The following is a 19,235-nucleotide window of genomic DNA, read 5'->3' on the forward strand; positions in this document are numbered from 1 at the left end:
ATGTTGTTACACTCTTATGGGTGGGCCATTCATGGTTTGTAAATGCTGTTACACCTAGAAATCCAGTCTGTGATGGCCAATTCATGTGTCAGTGTGGACTGCTTGCAGGAAGGGTAACAGATCTGATACTTAACTTATTTTTACAAATATGTCTATGTGTGATTTATCAGCTAACATACCTGAGTAGCTTTCAGGCCAGATTGCCTTCCAGGCTGTGCTGACGTAGCTTGTAAGATGCTAGCACGCAGTTAATTAATAGTACTAATTGATAGTATCCACAACTGATCGTTTTAGCTGCTTCAGGGTGTACAATTATGAGTAACTCTGCTTCTTTACAAAATGTGTGTACCTCCCCCTTATCTTAAACAGTCTTTCTTTTCTGCAGTGGTCTACCTCATGGACTTGAGCTCCATAACTTAGATATTGCTGTATACCTGTGGCAGGGTAGTGAGGATGCACACTGGGTCCAGGCACCCATGCTGTGGTTGCAGATTTGCAGCATGTGTAATCACTATAATCTCAATATTAACCTATGTGTTTTGGAACTCGTTATGTCTGTGTTTGTGAAGTCCTGTTTCTTCCTTTCTTAAAGGCAATAAGAGACATCCAAGTCTTGGAAAACTTAAAACATCAACTGAGAATGACGTGAAGGAAAGTAGATTTATAGCCTAAATGTCCTGTTAATCCAAATGCCATCTGTTTGGTACCCTGTCCCGGGAACAGATTTCAAAGTCATTCTGCAATGCTAATCCAGTTCTGAAATTCTGATGTACTGTTAATGTCAAGTATATTAAGAGATGTTTTGTACACATGTGAGTGCCTGAAAACTTGCTGGGAGGGATTTGTGTTTTCTGTACACAAGGCTTGCATTTTTCAAATTAAAATCTTGAGGTTCTGTTGATTGTTAGGGCAATATAGTATTGCGATATATAAATACAAGTGCCTTCCAACAGTGTGTTAAGCAGTGCCACTAAGTTGTCAGCAAGTTAAATATGAGGACAATACAATCCAGATCAAATAGCTTTGGCTGGCACCTAAATTGAATGGAGTGATGTTTTCCTTTTACCATTAAATGTGGCACAATAAGGACAGTGATTGATAGCTATTAAAAGCTTGAAAGCATTAGTCAGCTTGTTTCTCAGAAGAGGCTGCATTTGAGAGGCAACTAGAGTTTGGAATTCCTCTATTCTGTCCTTTGAACCATGGAAGCATGTGCCAAGGGCTCCTTCTTGTCCGAGAGCTACGAGCCCAGTGTACAGCTTCTGTATCGCTCTTCTCAGGCACTGAATGCATTTGAAATATGATGACATTATTTCTTATGCACCCATGTTAATCTGCAAAAATCAAATGTTCCTAATTAAAACATTTGTAGGTCTGGTTTAGTAACCGTCGTGCTAGATGGAGGAAGCAGGCAGGAGCCAATCAACTGATGGCTTTCAACCATCTGATCCCAGGAGGGTTTCCACCCAGTGCCATGCCAACTTTGCCAACGTACCAACTCTCCGAACCCTCCTACCAACCCACCTCCATACCACAAGGTACAGTAGCCAACAGGTACTTGGTTAAAATAGCATTATTGAGGGTTTCCTGTGTTGATCCATTGCAGAAATATTTTCATCTCTAATGTAGAAAACAGAATGTTGGCTAATTCAAGGTCTGAGTCAATGAAGACCTTACAAGCCTGCTTATTTTAAGCATGTAAGAACTTGGGTTTGTTTTGCTGTGGGAAAGGGCTGGTCACATGTGAAAGGTGCCAGCTAAAGAAATAAGTCTCCTGCATGGCAGAGGTGCTGCGTTGCTGAAGTAGTGTCCATGGTTCCTATTGCATTGATCTCCTTTGCTGAGAGTGCCTGGCAGGGAAGGAGGCAGCAGTTGCATTTTGTTGTTTTTGGTGATGGTACACAGGAAACTTCTGTAAGTACCCTGAATATTTATTTGATGGTGGAAACCCCCAGCTACTCGGACCATCTTTTTGCACATCAGATATTAGCAAGTCTCAGTAAGAAAAAATTTGCCTTAATGTTCTGTGAGCTTCAGTGGATTGTTGGGGCTGGGTGGAAGACAGCCTCAAATCTTAGCTACACTAGACTTTGCTGTTCAATAAAAACTTTACAGGTGACATCCTTTAAAATGAATTGCTGTACTCTTGTTCCCTCCTTGAGATTTGGATCCTAACTGTTGGTGGATGTTCTATTTGACGGGATTTTTCAAAGCCCAGGGCTTCTCCTATCCATTGCGAAGTTCACTACAAATCACAGCAGAATTTCTGTGCTGTGGCCAGGAGGGCAAAGCCTATTACCAGTCTTCTAAGTAAATCAGGCTTTTCCTTTGTTTTTTATATATGTTTGTCTGTACGCTAAACATATTACTGCCCACCATCTGAAAACTGTGTGTGTCGTTATGATTCTTACAGTCTGTTTAAAAATTCTTGTGTAATCTTACCAGCTACTTAAATATCTAGCAATATTAAAGGTTTACCTTTCTATGTAACCAGTACTTAGATGCAGGTCCTGATGCAATTCTGTCAAGTTGAGCTTCACATAATGAACTTATTATGCCAGAAAAAGGGAGGAAAATATACCAACGTGTTTCTTTTGCTTCTAGCCGTGTCTGATCCGAGCAGTACCGTCCACAGACCTCAGCCTCTCCCTCCAAGCACTGTGCACCAAAGCAGCCTCCCTTCGAATCCAGAGAGCAGCTCTGCTTATTGCCTTCCCAGCACCAGGCATGGATTTTCCAGCTATACAGACAGCTTTGTGCCTCCGTCCGGGCCCTCAAATCCCATGAACCCTGCCATTGGCAATGGCCTTTCACCTCAGGTCAGTCCTGTGTTTTCAGACAGAGGATTTGCTGTATACCAGAACCAAAGAGTCTATTCCCCCAGGCCACAGTATAATGAATTGCCAAATTTAAACCATAATGTATTCTTTATACAAGCCACATGATTTCAGTTTGCTAGCTTCCTTCTTTTTTTAAAAATTTTTTTATTTTTTCCTTCTATTGGCTGAATCAAGAGTCATAGCTTATATTTAATTTCAAGTGATTTATAATGCAGTCATGCAGGCTTCATGTTTACATGGAGTTGTTGGGAGTTTATAATGTGCCACTATTTTCCCAAAGATCTGTGGCTAGGTACAGAAAGTAGATAGTGTTGTTTTTCTATGAATCAAGTATCTCTTTAAGATAACCTCACCGAGGTTTTACTGAACAGTCCACGAAAATTAGAGGTGAGTTGTATGAGGAGACTTCCAAGGGCTGAGCACTGTGCATTGAGATGAGCTATAATCGAGTTATAAATACATAAATTAGGCGTATTACTGGTCTTTGGCAATATATAAATGCATGAATACTATAATTGTTTTTCTAATTTGCATGAGCTCTTTTTCAGAAATCATGTTAATAAATTGCCTTGATAATTGAGTGTCAAAAGGTTGGTTAAATTTTCCTACATGTGGCATCTGTCTGAAGCTGGCATTATTAGTTAGAGCTTGATGGTAGTTTATTTTATTAGTGAGAGCTTTCTCCAGGTACTTGGAGAGAGATGTCCACTAAATTTTGAGAAGTAACAAAGAGGATGCAATCTATAATTACTATCGGGAATCTCTTCAGGGCTGAAAGTGAGAGTTTTAACAGCTTTTTCTTATTTCTACCCTTTTTTCCTCTCAGTGGTTAGAAAAACAGAGAGAAGCTCAGAATGACACAAATGAAAAGTGAAAAGACAATTATACTCAATTACACACTAATCACTGACTATCACCACTGCCTGAGCAGGGAGAGGGCATTCTAACAGGCAGAAAATGAGATTTTAATGGCACAAAGGGTGGCCAAAATAACGGCTCATATATCTTTGCCTCATTCATTTTCTTCAACTTGTGGTTTGCATCTCAGGAGTACAGTTCCTGGTTCCTGTGCGACGGTGATAACTCTGTGCAGCTGAAAAGTTCAAAGGCACTGGAGTTGAAAAGAATGAATAACAAAGGCAATGAAATAAACATTTTTGCCCAAAGGCAAAAGTTCATAAACCCTTTTTTGTAACAGTAAATGTAATTAGGTTTCACAGATTCCTATAGCATAGAGTGGGTTACAAAACTTTATGGATTGGAACCTCAGGAAAAAAATACCAACAGAAAAACAATCAGATGTGCTTCCAACAAGACTTGAATGGTTTTTGTTTTGAAGAGTTCTGATTTCTAAATGCAGCTTCCAACAAAAGCCATGATATTGTATTAGTTGCTTCATTTTTTTTTAATGGCCAGTTTCGTAGTGTGCATGGCTTCCACAATTTTGAAGTAAATTTCTCTGAGATTCAGCATTAATCCATCAATAGTAGTTGCGAGTGTCAGTTTAAACGTATGTTAGTTCTGGCTGTGGAAAATGTGACCTTTTTTTTCCTCTTTCACAAAGCTCTTGTTCCTTGTGACATGGAAACAGAGCTCAACAGTAAAGAAATCCTGTCATGTCTGGCCAAAGGGGGGGAAAAAGTGTGGCCAGGTTCCCTTCCCCCAAAGTCTTGCTGATTTGAGGTTTGATATAATCAAAAGGAGATCCTGTAGCAGCTTAGACTGCTTTAATCAGCTACTGTGCTTCTTTACACCCAGCCCTGTCTTTACACTATGAAATTTCTGGGTTTTGTCGGTTTTCCTTAGCCTTTTGAAACCTTTTTCCTACTCCAGCACTTAGAGCTCCTGGCCCTGTCCTGCACCTCTGCCAACAGGTTTAGGAGAAGGCTGTTCACTCAAAAGCTGATGTTGTGTTCATCACTGAATGCATACAGGAAATCACTTATACCCATTTAGATTTTGAACAGCTGCTTGGCACCTGAATTATTGCCTTCACTGACTGATAAAGATCTTTCCATCAAACAAATAAAAATCCCAGCCCTAAATCCATGTAATGTTACCAACAGCTCCTCCAAAACAGTTTGAGAACCTACGTGATGACTTTGACACATAACATGACATTGTGTTTATGCAAGGAAGTGATAAGGCCTCAAGTATGTAAATTATATGTAATGAACTGTGGGACTCTAGCAGAACACTGATTCTGCTTTATGCCTGAAAGAGCAGTCTTGGATGTTGGTCATGTGTGTTGTGACATTACTGTGTGTGAAATGCCCCTTCGTCCTGGCTGTGTCACAAGGCTTCCTCAGGTCCCTTCCCACAGATGCTCTGGTGCTGCTCGAGTGGCTGAGGTGGTGGCAGCTGGAAAGTTGAAAGCCAGTTCTGTGTTGGGGGTCTTGGGAAGAAAGAGAAACAGGAGTTTTCCGGCGGAGTGGGCATGTTGCAGTGCCCTGCCTGTGTGCATGGAATTTAGATGAGAAGGAAAGTGGGTCTTTTTACTAGCTGGTGGATTTTTTTACCACAATAAATCTGGGTGTGCGAGCAATTAACATATTGTAACCACCCATCACTGTCTCTCTTCCGGGCAAGTGCTCCGGGTATGCTGTGTGTAAAGCTGAATTTATGGTGACTTTAGCAGGAACAAGGGCTTTGTCTGAAGCCTGAATAATCTTCTCTGATTTAAAAAAAAAAAAAACAAACCAAAAAAACCAACAACCTCAGAACATGCAGAACAAAACCTAATATGAAGATTCACATTTTCATATTCTTACCAGACCTAAACCTCCTTTTTCCCTTTGACTTCAATTTATTCCAAATGAGGGTGTCACACACAGAGCCATGTGGAAGCTTTATTTTTCATGTAGGATGCTTCCTTTCTAACTTTGTTCGTGAGTATAATGGACAAATATGTTGTTTAAGATAAGCACTGGGTAAAGGCAGAGGATCAGTGGAGATGGCTGGGGTGATGTAATTTTATTTTTATCATGTTAGCTGTGAACTTGGAAGTTGGAGAAGACTGACTGTATGTTCTGGTCAGTTTTAGGAAGCAGAATGCTCCATAACACATCTGACTTCCAGGCTGAGAAATAAAATGTTGTTGCTCCTGTTTAAATGAATAGGAGAATGGAAAGAGGCCCACTTTGTTAATATGCAGCATGTTTCAACATCAAGAAAAGATCTGCAGATCTCCTCTACATGGCTGATCTTTCTCCTTGTTCATCTGGTTTTCTCATAGCCACTTGGCTGTGATGAGAGAACCTCTGTCTTACAGACCTGCAAAGAGTTGGCTTTTGAAGGAATAAGATAGGGATTAATGTCTCAGGGAACTGGTAGCGTCCTTGTTTGTATTTAATGAAAAAGCAAGCAAACTGCAAGCATGATATCTCAGCCAGAGCTCTTTAAATATAATATCAGAATGGAGATTATTAGTGTGTAATATATGCAAATTGCTTGTTTTTATGTTTTCTATGCCTGTTACACAGCTTCTTGGCTTTCATGCATACATTTATGGGAATATTGTATTTCCTTTTCAAATTAGGTTTCAGTTGCTCAGTGCATTTTCTTTTAACAAACATTTGTTAACTCAAAATTATTAGGGGGTAGCGTATTTGTGTGTTAATATATGTGTACGGGACTTAAGCATGCCTCTGAATTGGCATGTCCCATTCTGATCCTGGCACTAACAATCACCACTGGTTCCTCCCTGGAACCATGCAGAAGAGCGACTGCAGAAGCACAGGACTTGCAATTGCAGGTGTATGGTCTTACTAGAGAGCAGATTGTTTTTAAGACAGGATATCAATATTTTGAACTGCTTCATTTAAGATAAGGAAAAAGGCTTTTCCGGTGTACATGGGCATCCCTCGACCTCGTCATGTGCTTTTTATTAGTGTCAAAGCAGCAGCATTTGTCCTACACCAGGAGGTTCAGGCAGTTTGCTGAGTTTGAAGTGTACTGTTTCAATCTGCTCATGGATTCAGGTGGAACGGCAACACTCTGCTTGCATCGCTGCCCACGAGGCCACTTGCTTCCTGTATTTAACCTTTAGGACACCCAGACTTAACTAGGACTTCTGTGTTAAGTTTTTACTGGAAAAAGGAACAAACATGCGTAACCTGTCTCCTGTTGGACATAATTTTTTGTTCTCCTTGCCCTCTAGAATCCCCTTTCCTCTTTCTTGTCATCTTCCAGCATAATCAACTCAAACCAGCAGCTTTAATAAAGGCTGCATTTTCAAAATAAGAAGTGGATTGAATGTTGAATGTTTGCATAGAAGATCTTAACAAAGTTTGCAGTTCTCATGCCATTACCTGGAGCTCAGGAATAATCTCGATAAGCAAATACCAAGCTTTTCTGTGAACAGTAGTAAAGACGCAAGCTGTTTCAAGTTTTCTTTCTTCTACTGTCAAAACATTTCACTGCCTGAGTTTAAGAATCATCCTGTAACTCTTTGGCGAGATAGATTGTAGGCATTTGGCTTCTCTTAAGTCTTTGAGACCACTCGGTTTTTATTAACCTGAAAGTATGGATCTGATGGCAGCTGTAGAATTGGTTAGATAAGTTTGTATTGTCTTGTTTTTAAGGGAAACACAGGAACCAGTGGCTAAAAACTTGCATTCCCTCATTAAGGAGGACAAGAGGGGGGAAAAAGGGCAACTATTAATTTATTGTACTTTCCCCTGTGGCTTTTGTTGAATTACTGTCCAACTGGTTGCCCACAGAAACATTTCATTTGGATCCAAGTCCACAAAAATGAGAAGCTCATGATCTTTGTCACAGTGAACTTGGCTTTGAGAGCTCTTTGCTTAATGACCGAGAACGAGACAGAGGTCAGGGATTTCTTTGTGAGGAAGAAAGTTACTTCACATGATATCATTTTCATGAACATGAGTTTTTGTTTAGGAGCATTTATCTTAAAAAATAAGAGTTCAGCCAATGGGTTTGATTATTTCTGTTTCTGGAGTAGGTACAAATAGATGAGATCTGATAGTTTCATAATTGTTATTGTGCAAGTATAATAACCTTTATTATTTATTTTGTAAATATTGTAATAGTTTAAATAAAATAAATATATATATTTATGGATCATATAGCATATATATTAATATAACAACAATAAATGGATGACCTTACATTTTGAATGCACACCTTAACTTCCTTCTCTGGGCCTATTTCTGCCTCCATCCCCACCACGCCAGGAAGGCTGGAGGGGGATTCAGCATTCAAAAACCAGATCTCCTCTTACAGCTCAGAAATCTACATGGAGATAGAAAAATGCCCTGGACTTTTCTGGGAACTTCAGTCAAACTTACTGTAACTTCATGAAAATAAATATTTAGAGATACAATTAAAAATATAGATATCTTACTTACAAAAATGTAAGAGTACAATAACACGATCTATAAAAAACATATCAACTTCTTTGTTTTCTTAACTCTTTCATTCATGATAAATTGACTTATCTTCCCCTGTAATAATCTGTAGTATATAGAATATATGGAGGCTGAGTATTCAGCATTGCTAGAGCCACTAAAATACTTTTTCCTTTGTTACTTGTAGAGGTTGAATTTAAACCACTTGTCAAGTGAAAGTTTGAGCGAGCCCTTCATAGATTATAAGACTAGTGTGCATTGGTGAACTGCTATTTCTTTAATGAATTTACAAAATGGTAATATCATCAGGAATCTGGATGCTGGCGTATTTATTCAATTAAGAACTGGTACATGGATGAGGGCTTTTTCATGAGTAATCACAGATGGTTCAATTAAGTCCGTAATTATGCTTTATATTTTAGAATTAAGAAAAGGTACTAAAAATTCTACAACACAATTCAGTGAAAAACATATCACAGCGGGATTGGAGAGAGCAGAATTTGATCCTTAACAATCCTTAGAAAGCAATATATCTGTCTTTAAATATATTGGGCTCAAATTCCTTCAAAATGTCCTACCACTCTAGAGAGAATTGTTTTATTATTACTTTAATTTTTGCCAAGATGTCAGTAATAATTTTCTTTTAAAAGAAAGACTGAGTGTTGAGTAAGAATACAAAGAGGCTTCCCCTGGTCAAAATAGCAAAATACGCTTTTATTTGTCCCCAGTGCTGATTAGCCTAACATAAGAGACCCTGGCATATGCATTTATGAGCTTCATGAGCAAACCTTTTCTTAGTGGTTGGACTACTCTAGTTATGCTTGTCCATCATCTTTTCTTTCCCCCACGCTTATGGATAACTCATTGCTTTTACCTGAATGGCTAGGAATTTGTAGAAATTTACCGCAAGTAAATCCAGTCATATAGATGGTAGATCATGCAATAGCTGCTGTCGAAGAGCCACACAATGAGTTTGGTGAGAGTCTTTCTGTGAAAGCTTTACACTTCCTATCCCCTGGCCATCTGCAAGTAAAAAAATCTTGAGTACTGTTTGAATTAAAAAAATGAAAAATTGTGTTTTTAGTTTGTTTTGCTTCCAAAGGGAACAAACCTATGTGACTTAGTTATGGCGGGAAAATGTGTGAGTGTCCAGCTAGAGACAGCTGGGCTGGTTTTCATGATAGCCAGAACCCTTCTTTTCAGTTTTGAGTAGAAGGTGGGAGGAGAAGAGTTTACAGGCAGAGAGCAAAGTAGTTTCAAAGGGCAATAAAACTCCTTTCAAATCTGAGGGAATAGTAGGAAGGATGTGCTGGGGTGGGTTAGATTGGATATTAGGAAAAGGTTCTTCACTCAGAGGGTGATGGAGCACTGGAACATCTCGCCAGGGAAGCAGTCATGGTGCCAAGTCTGACAATATTTGAGAATTGTTTGGCCAAACCCTTAGACACACAGTGTGAATGTTGGGGTTGTCCTATGCAAGGATAGGAGTTGGACTCGATATCCTTATGGATTCCTTCCAGCTTGGGGCGTTCAACGATTCTACGTTTCTATGAAATTTAGATTTCTTATGAATTGTTGTATGTAATATTGCCATATTTACGCATTTAAACTCATGCGTCTACAGTCTCTGAGTATGCCTGAAAGGTTTTGAGATTTTAAATTTTATATATATGTACATTTATATTCATACATATATAAAATTTGTGAACATATATTCCTCTTTGGGCTTTCTGTTTTACTTTTTCAGTTGTCTTGACATTTTAAAAGCTTCTCTGTACAAGCAGAAGCTAGATAATTAGCTTCTCTAACATTATCTAGCCCTGTGACTCCATGATCTAGCACCTGAGAGAAGGCACAAGTTCAGTGACAGACCATGAACATGTTGTGAACATTAGTAATTGCCTGTAGATAAAAATATAATTCACAGAGGATCAAGTTATCCTCTTAATTACCCTAAATGTACACCAGTGCACCTTCTCTAATTTCAGTGGAGGTACCACTGATGTCTAGTGGTGTGAAATCGGTATGAGGTCTCATTTGATAGGAGTATGCCGAAGGTCAGATCATCAGATGTTCAAAGTCAGTGTATTTGCTCCTGTTTTCTTTAACCAAGTATATGGTTCCCAGTGCTTGCCATTTGGCATGAAAACACTTTCTGTTGGATTTCTTCATGGATTTGGCAGAAAGTCATATATAACCAGCAATTTGGTTGTAGGATCCTGTAGGTATAGATCCACGTTGGTAATTAATTTTAATTTATCTTCTACAATCCCTCATTCTAATGCATTAGCACCATCCTTTTTGTGTTCTTTCTTGTGCAATATTTTGTTTTTGAGAGGTTTTTCTACAGCGAAAATTGTTAACAGCAGGTAATGCCATTCATCTCGGAAGGAGTTTGAAATTTTCAGTGTTAGTGATGAATGAGGGTATCTGACCCACATCTGTTTTACATTAGAATGGAACATTGCCCTGACATTGTTAGGAGCATTTGTCAAGATTCCCTGGACAGAGCTTCTGTAAATTACATGCCGCAAATGTGTCAGGGTCAGATAAGAGGATATCATTAACTCTGCTAAAGTTTACTAGTGATTCTGTCAGTTCAACTTAATACGTTAACTGCCAACAATTTTCCTTGAGCTGTTTCGTTAAATCTTTCATTCACAGAAGGAGGAAAAAAAATGTATCACTGTACCCAAAAATATTGCACATGTTCTTTTCTCATAAATCATATTAATTGCAGACATGGTCACAAAGCATATTAAATGCAGGCATGCGTAAATGAATTAAAACATATGAGAATTTTATTGTGCCTATGGTAGGTCCTACATCCTAAAATACCAACCGCATTAGCAGACATAATGTTTCATTTACATAAAATAAGCTTTTTTCAGTTTAATGGCCTCTATTTTGTTGATAATAGAAGTGTTTTCTAATAGCTGATAATGGACCAGATGTTGCGTCTATGATCTTTAAGACTTTTGTCACCCAGTTTCTCTTCCTGGATTATATCCTCAGCTTGAAATGCTGTGCTGACCCCACCAGCAAGAGATTTGTCTTAACCGATATTTTGGGTTGCTTGGGATGTGCTCTCTGAAAACTTTTCTCTAGAGTTTGGTTGTTGCAGTTCACTGTGTTCTCTGTGCCTATTCCTAACTGCACCTTTGTTTTCGAAAAAAAACCTATTTCATAAATTATATATACTGTCCTTTATTTTATAACTCAAAGGCTACACGTCAACATTTCTCTGTGTGTTTTTTAAAAAAATGAGAACAAAATATCTGTAGCCAAAAACTTAACAGCCTGATTTTTTTTTTTTGCATTTATAGGAGTTCTTTCCTAAAATAAATTGAATAATTACAACAGCATCTGGTTCTAGCTGTTCAATCAGCCCTTGAGTGTTCTTTTGTCCTCTTTGAGACCCAGACCTGTGAGGCTGACAATCACTACTTTGGCTTGCCCGAAGTTGTTCATGAGGGAAGTACATATTTTCTAGTAATTTTGATGGTATGTGAATTGAATACATATATTTTCTTCCTTAATTATTGTAAAACAACCAGATTGGTTTACCTAGTAAAAACTATACTATTTCATACCAACAGAAGATCTGAGTTGCAGTATCCAGATCATCGTGTCTCTCTTGTACACCCCTAAGCTAAGGGTGCTCAGCAGCTTGCAGACAGGGCCCATCAATGGCTTTCTAATTGATTAGGTGAAAGTCAGCCATGCCCTTCCTGTAATTCCTTGTATGGGTGATAAGGTCATGGTACATACCATATGAAAGACTTCTGCCCTGGAGCTACTTCCCTTATAGCTTTCAAAACAGACACAACCAAAAATCTAATCATTTAGATAATAATCAAGTGCAGGATGATTCTGGAGGCCTCTGAAGAAGATATTTCTGAGAAGATGGTTACTGTTAAGACTTCAGTTTTTCGCACCTTAAAGAAGAAGAGCTGTTCTGCTCCAGAGTCTCTATTAGGTGCATGTGCACTTAATGAAAAGATGCCTAAAGACTTGTATTATCTGGTTAATTTCAAATTTTCAAATTACATCTCATCAAATGATAACCTTAGATTGTAGTAATTAGATTATAAATAAATCTCTATCCAAAAATAGATGCTACCAACATTTGAGTGGCTTTTGAGACCACGTTTGGGTCCAGGTTTAAATTTCAAGGCTAATCTCTAGCTCTAAAATGACCTCCAATCCCAGTGTTTGAGCTCACGATTTCTGCTGCAAAGTCCAAAGAATATTGTCTTGGGCTCTATTCTATTAAAAATACTAAACAGAAAAAAGTTAAGTTAAAATATGCAATTGGCAAAAGAGCCATTTGACCAACTCAACAGTTGGTCCTAAAAGTCCAGGTAGAGACAGTATGTGATGTGAGAACCCTCATGCAGAGAAGATTGCCATCAGGACTCCAACAGGGTTGCAAGAGCGATGTGAACCCAGACCCTTCTTCCTGCTCTTGAACTTGGAACAGAATGTGGCAAAGCCCTGTAAATATTGATATCACAGGAATAAAAGGCCTGTGCGCTTACTTCAGGTTTCTGATAAACCATGTGTGGTTTAAACTGTAGTCAAAACCGTGACACTTGTGCCAAATAAATATTTTCCAAAGTAGTAATTTCAAATGGAAATGTTTAGGTTACCCTATGGGGGGAGTTGTGGATCTTTCCTTTCTGTTAAGGCTATTAGTGCTGATTTTAAAGGACAAGTACTAATAACGCAAATGAACATAGGTTCTAATATTGAATTCTGCAGATGTAATATCAGATCATTAAGCATGCTAGATTTTCAGGACCATGTTGTCTTCCAAACGTAAAAAAAAATATTTGTGGTTCCTAAAATAGAGAAACTTACTAAAATAACCTAAAATAATCTTTAGAAATTGTAATACTTTTCAGTAACCTATATTTAGAAGAAAAAGTTGAGAGCTCAGTTACTTCAGCTTTTAGGATTTTGGGAGAAGAAATGCAGGTTGCAGTGTAAATAACATGATTTTTTCAATCTGTGGTGATTCCAGAGCTGTTTTAAATTTCTTTTTTATTAACCTCAAATTCTTTTAACAGGCTTTATGTATTGAAAGGATTATTTGAATTAAATACAAAATATCTTATAGCCTGAATCAAAATTCTTCCTTTGTATTTTTAACTTAAAAGCTACAAGATTTAAGTATCTAAATGAAGTTTTTGGATATATTTTGAAATTCTTTTTGCATTAATACTTCAGTTTGTGAAACAATCAGAAAATACCATCAGTTAAACTCATGTTTTTCTGCTTATTCAAGTAGGAATGAACAGTCTAGAGCTGTAAGCAGTAATGGAACTTCTTTCTTAGCACTTTTTTTCCCAATGAGATGTCTTGTCTTCATCTGATGCAGAGATCTTTTGTGTTCTTGATGCAGGTGTCAGAGCATTTCTTTTGAAGTACTCTGCTTGTGCCTTTCAGTCTTTTCCTTACCAGACATGTAAGACCTGGATAGATCTTCCTTCCTACTTAAATCATGATCCTTGGGGCTTGCTTCATTTATTTTTTTAAACAAACAAAAATCAGAACTGGAACCACAAGCTCCCTAGAGTAAAAATCCTTTTTCTTTCACAATGGAAAAAAAAATACAAGTCATGAAGGAACACTAGAGCCTTAGGAAACAGATATGTTCTTATAAGCATTAACTTATTTCAGACATTTGTGATGCCTTTTTGGAGGAAGATCAACCTGTAAATTACCAGAATACACTTTTTTGGGCAGAAGCTGTATTTCATCCACCCATTACAAGCCGTAGACTATTTCTCAGGCTTTGAAGTTCAACTTACTCCAGCAGAAGTCAGAAACTCTGTTGCACTTATTTTCAAAATGTGCTCTAGCAATGTGCCAAGAAAGGAAACGTACACCAGCCTATAGTGGGACTGGATTGTGTACAACAAGAGCTTATCACTGTAGCTTCCATCGCTGTAGTTTCCCTCACTCCTGCTTGAAAGGATAGGTGCTTTGAGAGTTTTTTTTCCCCTCTTCTACTGGAAATGATTGCCTAGAGGGCTGACATTTCATAGGGAATAGCACGTATTTTTCAGTAATCTCTTTTCAACTAGTCTTGATTGCTGATTTCATAACTGTTTGTGTATAAGCAGCTTTTAAAGGAAGTTGCAGTCGACTTGAAGCCAGTCTGGAACACCATGCCTTTTCTGTTTTGTCCTTTAACTCAGAGGATGAGGTTGAAAACTGTTGTTATGACTAGCACTTTAGTCTTCTATCTTCATTTCTTCACAGGCCAGCGCATGGGACAAGCAGCAGCAGGAATCATGGCTCCTCTGCCCTTTCCCTATATATTTATGCTGTTCTGGGTGCTGGGATTTTTTCTTATTTCCGTTGGTGATGTTGCTGTGATCCACTCCAAATTAATTCCATTTTAATGACTGCAGATCTTTGCGGGGGGAAAAAAATGTGTGAGATTTTTCACAGCTTTTCTTTGTAGATCATGCAGGACAGCATGCCTAAAGAGCCACTACTTGCTTTTTATTCTCTTATTATGAAGTCCTCAAGGAATAAACATCTGCAGAGATCCCAGCTGGAGCATGAGAGGATTAAGGGCTCTAAAATCATAGTAGTCTTTAAAATGTTTTTTTCTTATTTGCTGGTGGTATCACTTTTTATTGGTTGTCAGCCATTAGTTTTTATTTTGGTGGATGATGCAACCAAATTCCCCTTGCTCTTTGGATTAGATACTCAAAGCGTAATTTGAATACTAAGCCTACCTATTTTAGGAAAGCAAATGAGGTATCTGAGAACTTCTGCAGTGCTGTAAGCAATAGAGTTCTTCACATATTTTAAAACTTGATATTATTCTACCTTTTAGGTAATGGGACTCTTGACTAACCACGGTGGTGTGCCTCATCAGCCCCAAACTGATTATGCCCTGTCCCCTTTAACTGGGGGCCTGGAGCCCACCACCACCGTCTCAGCCAGTTGCAGTCAGCGGCTAGATCACATGAAGAGTTTAGACAGCCTGCCTACATCTCAGTCCTACTGCCCGCCGACCTACAGTACCACGGCTTACAGCATGGACCCCGTCACAGGCTACCAGTATGGACAGTATGGACAAAGTGAGTATCGAGACATCTGCCCTGTGGAGTGCAATACTGTACCCATTTACCAACAGTCTGTGCTTTCTGTCTGTAACAAAGAAAATAATGAGCAGAGATCCTAACGGCTGATGACTACTTCTCTCTGAAGCCAAGCGGAGTGTGCTGGTGAGATAGCAGATTGTTCGAGCAAGATTTCTTCTGCATAATTATTTTCTTAAGTGATGTCAACAACATCTTGATGTTATTAATTGTTGAGACATGAAACCTGATTGCCATTAGGTAAAACATAAGGGTTGTCCAAAATGAAATAACCACTGGCATTCCACTATTGGAAACACATGTTCTTAATGAGGTCAGCTCAAGAATCATTACAGTATATAATCCCAGATACACAGAGTTTTGTCAAACTTGTCCCAGGAATAAAAATATTAGTCCTTTTCCTTTGATATATCAGTATTAAATATGACAATGTCAACCTGTAGTTGGCATGGCCCCATGCTGTGAGGTTGTCACAGCATAACTTAAAAAGCTTCTTTTGCTTTTTTGCAGGTGCCTTTCATTATCTGAAGCCAGATATTGCATAAATGAACTGTCCACTTCAAGTTAAAGCTGGTCTTGTTTTCCGGTCTCACTCCAAGGCTTGGATACGAGGGATCTTCTCAACACACTGCAGTCTAAACTGGGGCAATCGCATTGAGAGAAGCAGGCTTGTTATGTTCTCTCAGTCGTAGCTTTTAGTAGACTCTTGGACAAAGCTATACAGAAGACAAAGGCCAAAAGCAATAATGAATAAATAAATGCGACATGCTTCATTATGGGTGGGTATACAAAACAGGGCAGTAGTTAATATCACTGCCTGGCAAAACATTCCATTTCTTTGTTGATGCAATTAATATGCATTGATTGGGACAAATGGAACACTTTGAAATTTAGAGCAGATGAGCTCTGCGTACTCTGACTCATCTGTCATCCAGTGCTGATTTTAGTCTAACTTTAAAACTGCTCTGTTTCTAAAGCAAGGGCAGGAGAACCTCTTTCATTTTACACACTGGATATTGTCATCACAAGGAAATGCCACAGTCCATAGGAAGCTAGGATAAGTGTGAAAGACTTCCTGAGCAACTTATTGGTTACCTTACCATGCTTTTGTTATCATATTGTCAATAAATATCACTTACAAGTTCTGCTTTACTGAGAAACAAGATCTTATGTAACATGGAAACAGATTTTAACCTTTTTGTATGTGGAGTTTTCCTAGTCCGTTGTACCTTTTCAAACAAACATAGGAGAAAAAAATCAACAACAACATGACTGATTTTTCACATCTGTCTAGCAATGTGCAATACTGTGTACCTCACACAAACTTTGGGATCATCCAAAGTCATATAGATAGAATCAGAACTATATTTTTGCAGGTACTTTTATTTTTGCAGTGCATAATTCCTGATGATAAAAGACAGAAATGTTGCAGTCTGCTGGAAAACTAAAATCCAGCTTGCTAATCATGATTTAAAAGTAATTTTCAGGAAACAATAGGAAGAAATTATTACGTTTACATTTTTTTAAGTGATGTACAGGACATAGACAGAAATGGAACTGTATTTGACACATTTGTTTAAATTATACTGCGATATCCCATATAGAAAATATAATTATAGGAACCAAGGTTTACAGAAGTTTGCATTGTGACATTTTAGAATGTCAATAAATTTGTGTTTTGTGATGTTGAGAGGAAGATGGAAGGCGGTGTTATTTATTTCTCTCTATTCTTGGAACAAAGAGGGAGGCAGAACACAAATACATTCCCTTTAGCATTAAGGACTATGAAGTAGTGAGTTAGACTAGGTTCAGTACAGAGGTTAGTTCACACATTGGTCTTAAGGGTGATGGAAAAATGAAATATTATCTTTGTGTTGCAGCCTCTACAACATCAGGTGTTGTAAAAATAAAAACTTAATTAAAAAAACCAACAAAAAAAGAAAACAAAACCCAAGCGTCTTTCATGTAAAAAGTTCAGTAAATATTTACTATTTATAATGAATAAACATTATGAAGACTTGCAAAGCACTGATGATTTTTGTCCTCAAATGTAGTATTGTGCTAAATGAATTGATACATTTTAATCTGAATATCATGAAGAAATAAACCATGTTATCTTCAGCACAAACTGTATTCATTATGTAAACATCTTCTGCACCCATCCTGGGGCAGCAGGTGCCTCCAGCAGCCTCTGTTCTCTGGTACAGTTGATGTGACACCTGGATCTCTGTGATTGGTAATGAACTATGCACATTTTAGGTGCTCTTGGTACCAGTAGTACGTGTCCCTGACAAGAGAAAAGCATTGTGCCTTTGATGTGTATTTGAAATAAAATAAAACACCCTTAAACCCAGCACAAGTAGGACAAGCGGGATGGCTGCATACAGTGCAGGAACTTGGTAATCAGCTATGGGTAGCATCTGTCCTGAATTATTGTTTTATCCTGAGGAGGCTCAATGATTTTTAATAGGCTTACACATTGGTTGAAACATGAGGAAGACCCTTCAAAACAAATGGATAGAATTTTAGTGGCACGTGGGTGTGGGAGGAAGTTTTACTTCACACTAGGCTTGGTGGACATTTAATTTCCTCACCTTTTTGCGGAGAGAGTAGCCGCTTTAATTTTCTTTCAGCTTCTCTTTTGGAGAGCATATTAGCTTTTATTTTATTTTTGTTCTTTTAGCTCTAGCCCTCTCCTGTTGGTAAACAAAGGAATATCATAGAACGGTTTGGATTGGAAGGGACCTTAAAGCCCATGCAGTTCCAACCCCTCTGTCATGGGCAGAAACACCTCCCACTGGATCAGGCTGTGCAAAGCCCCATCCAACCTGGCCTTGAACAGTTCTGGGGATGGGGGACTTCTCTGGGAAACCTGTGCCAATGCCTTACCACCCTCATAGGAAAACATTTCTTCCTAATGTCTAATCTCAATCTCCCCTTTTTCAGTTTAAAACCATTCTCCTTCATCCTGTTCCTGCGCTCCCTGATGAAGAGCCCCCTCCAGCTTTTCTGTAGCCCCTTCCTGTGAACAATCCCAGCTCTCTCAGCCTGTGCTCATAGCAGAGGTGCTCCAGCCCTTGAATCATCTTTATGGCCTCCTCTGGACTTGCTTTTGAAACGTACTTTTTGAATACATATATATTTAATATATGTTTTGAAAACTGGACATTAAAAAAGTGCTGAGAAATGGGGAGAGGGGGGTTCTTTTTCCTTCCAGTTTATGTTTCTCTGATATGCTTTTACTTTCTGTGAAAAAATTTAGAAGCATCTGTTTAATACCTATTCCCTGCTCTAAACAGCTGTTTTTTCTGATTTTTATACTGTTGCTTCCCCTCCCCAAGGAATAGGCCCTTGGTATATGTTTTGTGTCCTAGGCTTGCTGCAAAGGCCCAGTAAGTCTCTTTTTCCTCACTTGCAATCCCTTTGCTCTAAAGTACAGGATAAAAGCTTACTTGCTCGCACAGTTTGGAGGTGCCTGATGTCTGTGTGATTGCTCCTTCCCAGACAGGGTGTACCTTTGCTATGGTATGATTGCAAAACGCCACCTTTGCTGTCTGTCCTTTTCTATTCAGACAGCAGTGGGAGGTGAGACAGAGCTGTGACTTCTCTCTCCATCCCTGGGGTCTTCTGATCTTAAAGTCTATAAAGTGAGTTACTAAAAGGTGTATCTGTATAAAATAACAAGAATTAATTTAAGGCAATATCAATGAGATCATCAGAAACTTGTAACAAATTGAATTCATAAACTTCATTGTATTGTTTACTTCAATGTTCTGTTGCTTGTTTAATAACTAAGAAAACCTGCATCCTCATTGGATGATCTGATTTGTATTTTATTTTGGCTTTTCCAATGACATCTAGATATCACTAGATCCAGACAAAAATAATCCAAAAACATA

At 38.4% G+C, this 19,235-nt stretch overlaps 1 protein-coding gene across 5 annotated transcripts in view; it reads left to right on the top strand.

The window, feature by feature from the left end:
* PAX3 (paired box 3) overlaps window positions 1–17,444 on the top strand; it is an 80,095-nt gene extending 62,651 nt beyond the window's left edge. For 4 of the 5 annotated variants that reach the window (XM_069864467.1, XM_069864469.1, XM_069864468.1 and 1 more), the window contains exons 6-9: window positions 1,373–1,538; window positions 2,605–2,819; window positions 15,069–15,315; window positions 15,847–17,444. In XM_069864467.1, the coding sequence (XP_069720568.1) occupies window positions 1,373–1,538; window positions 2,605–2,819; window positions 15,069–15,315; window positions 15,847–15,881 (663 nt within the window). In that variant the 3' untranslated portion in view covers window positions 15,882–17,444. Of the gene's footprint in view, window positions 1–1,372; window positions 1,539–2,604; window positions 2,820–15,068; window positions 15,420–15,846 lie in introns of those variants that run through there. The other variant, XM_069864466.1, reaches the window with a different exon arrangement.
* Window positions 17,445–19,235: the final 1,791 nt, after the last annotated feature.

This window comes from Phaenicophaeus curvirostris, chromosome 10 (genome assembly GCF_032191515.1).
Source record: "Phaenicophaeus curvirostris isolate KB17595 chromosome 10, BPBGC_Pcur_1.0, whole genome shotgun sequence".
Lineage (NCBI taxonomy): Eukaryota > Metazoa > Chordata > Aves > Cuculiformes > Cuculidae > Phaenicophaeus > Phaenicophaeus curvirostris.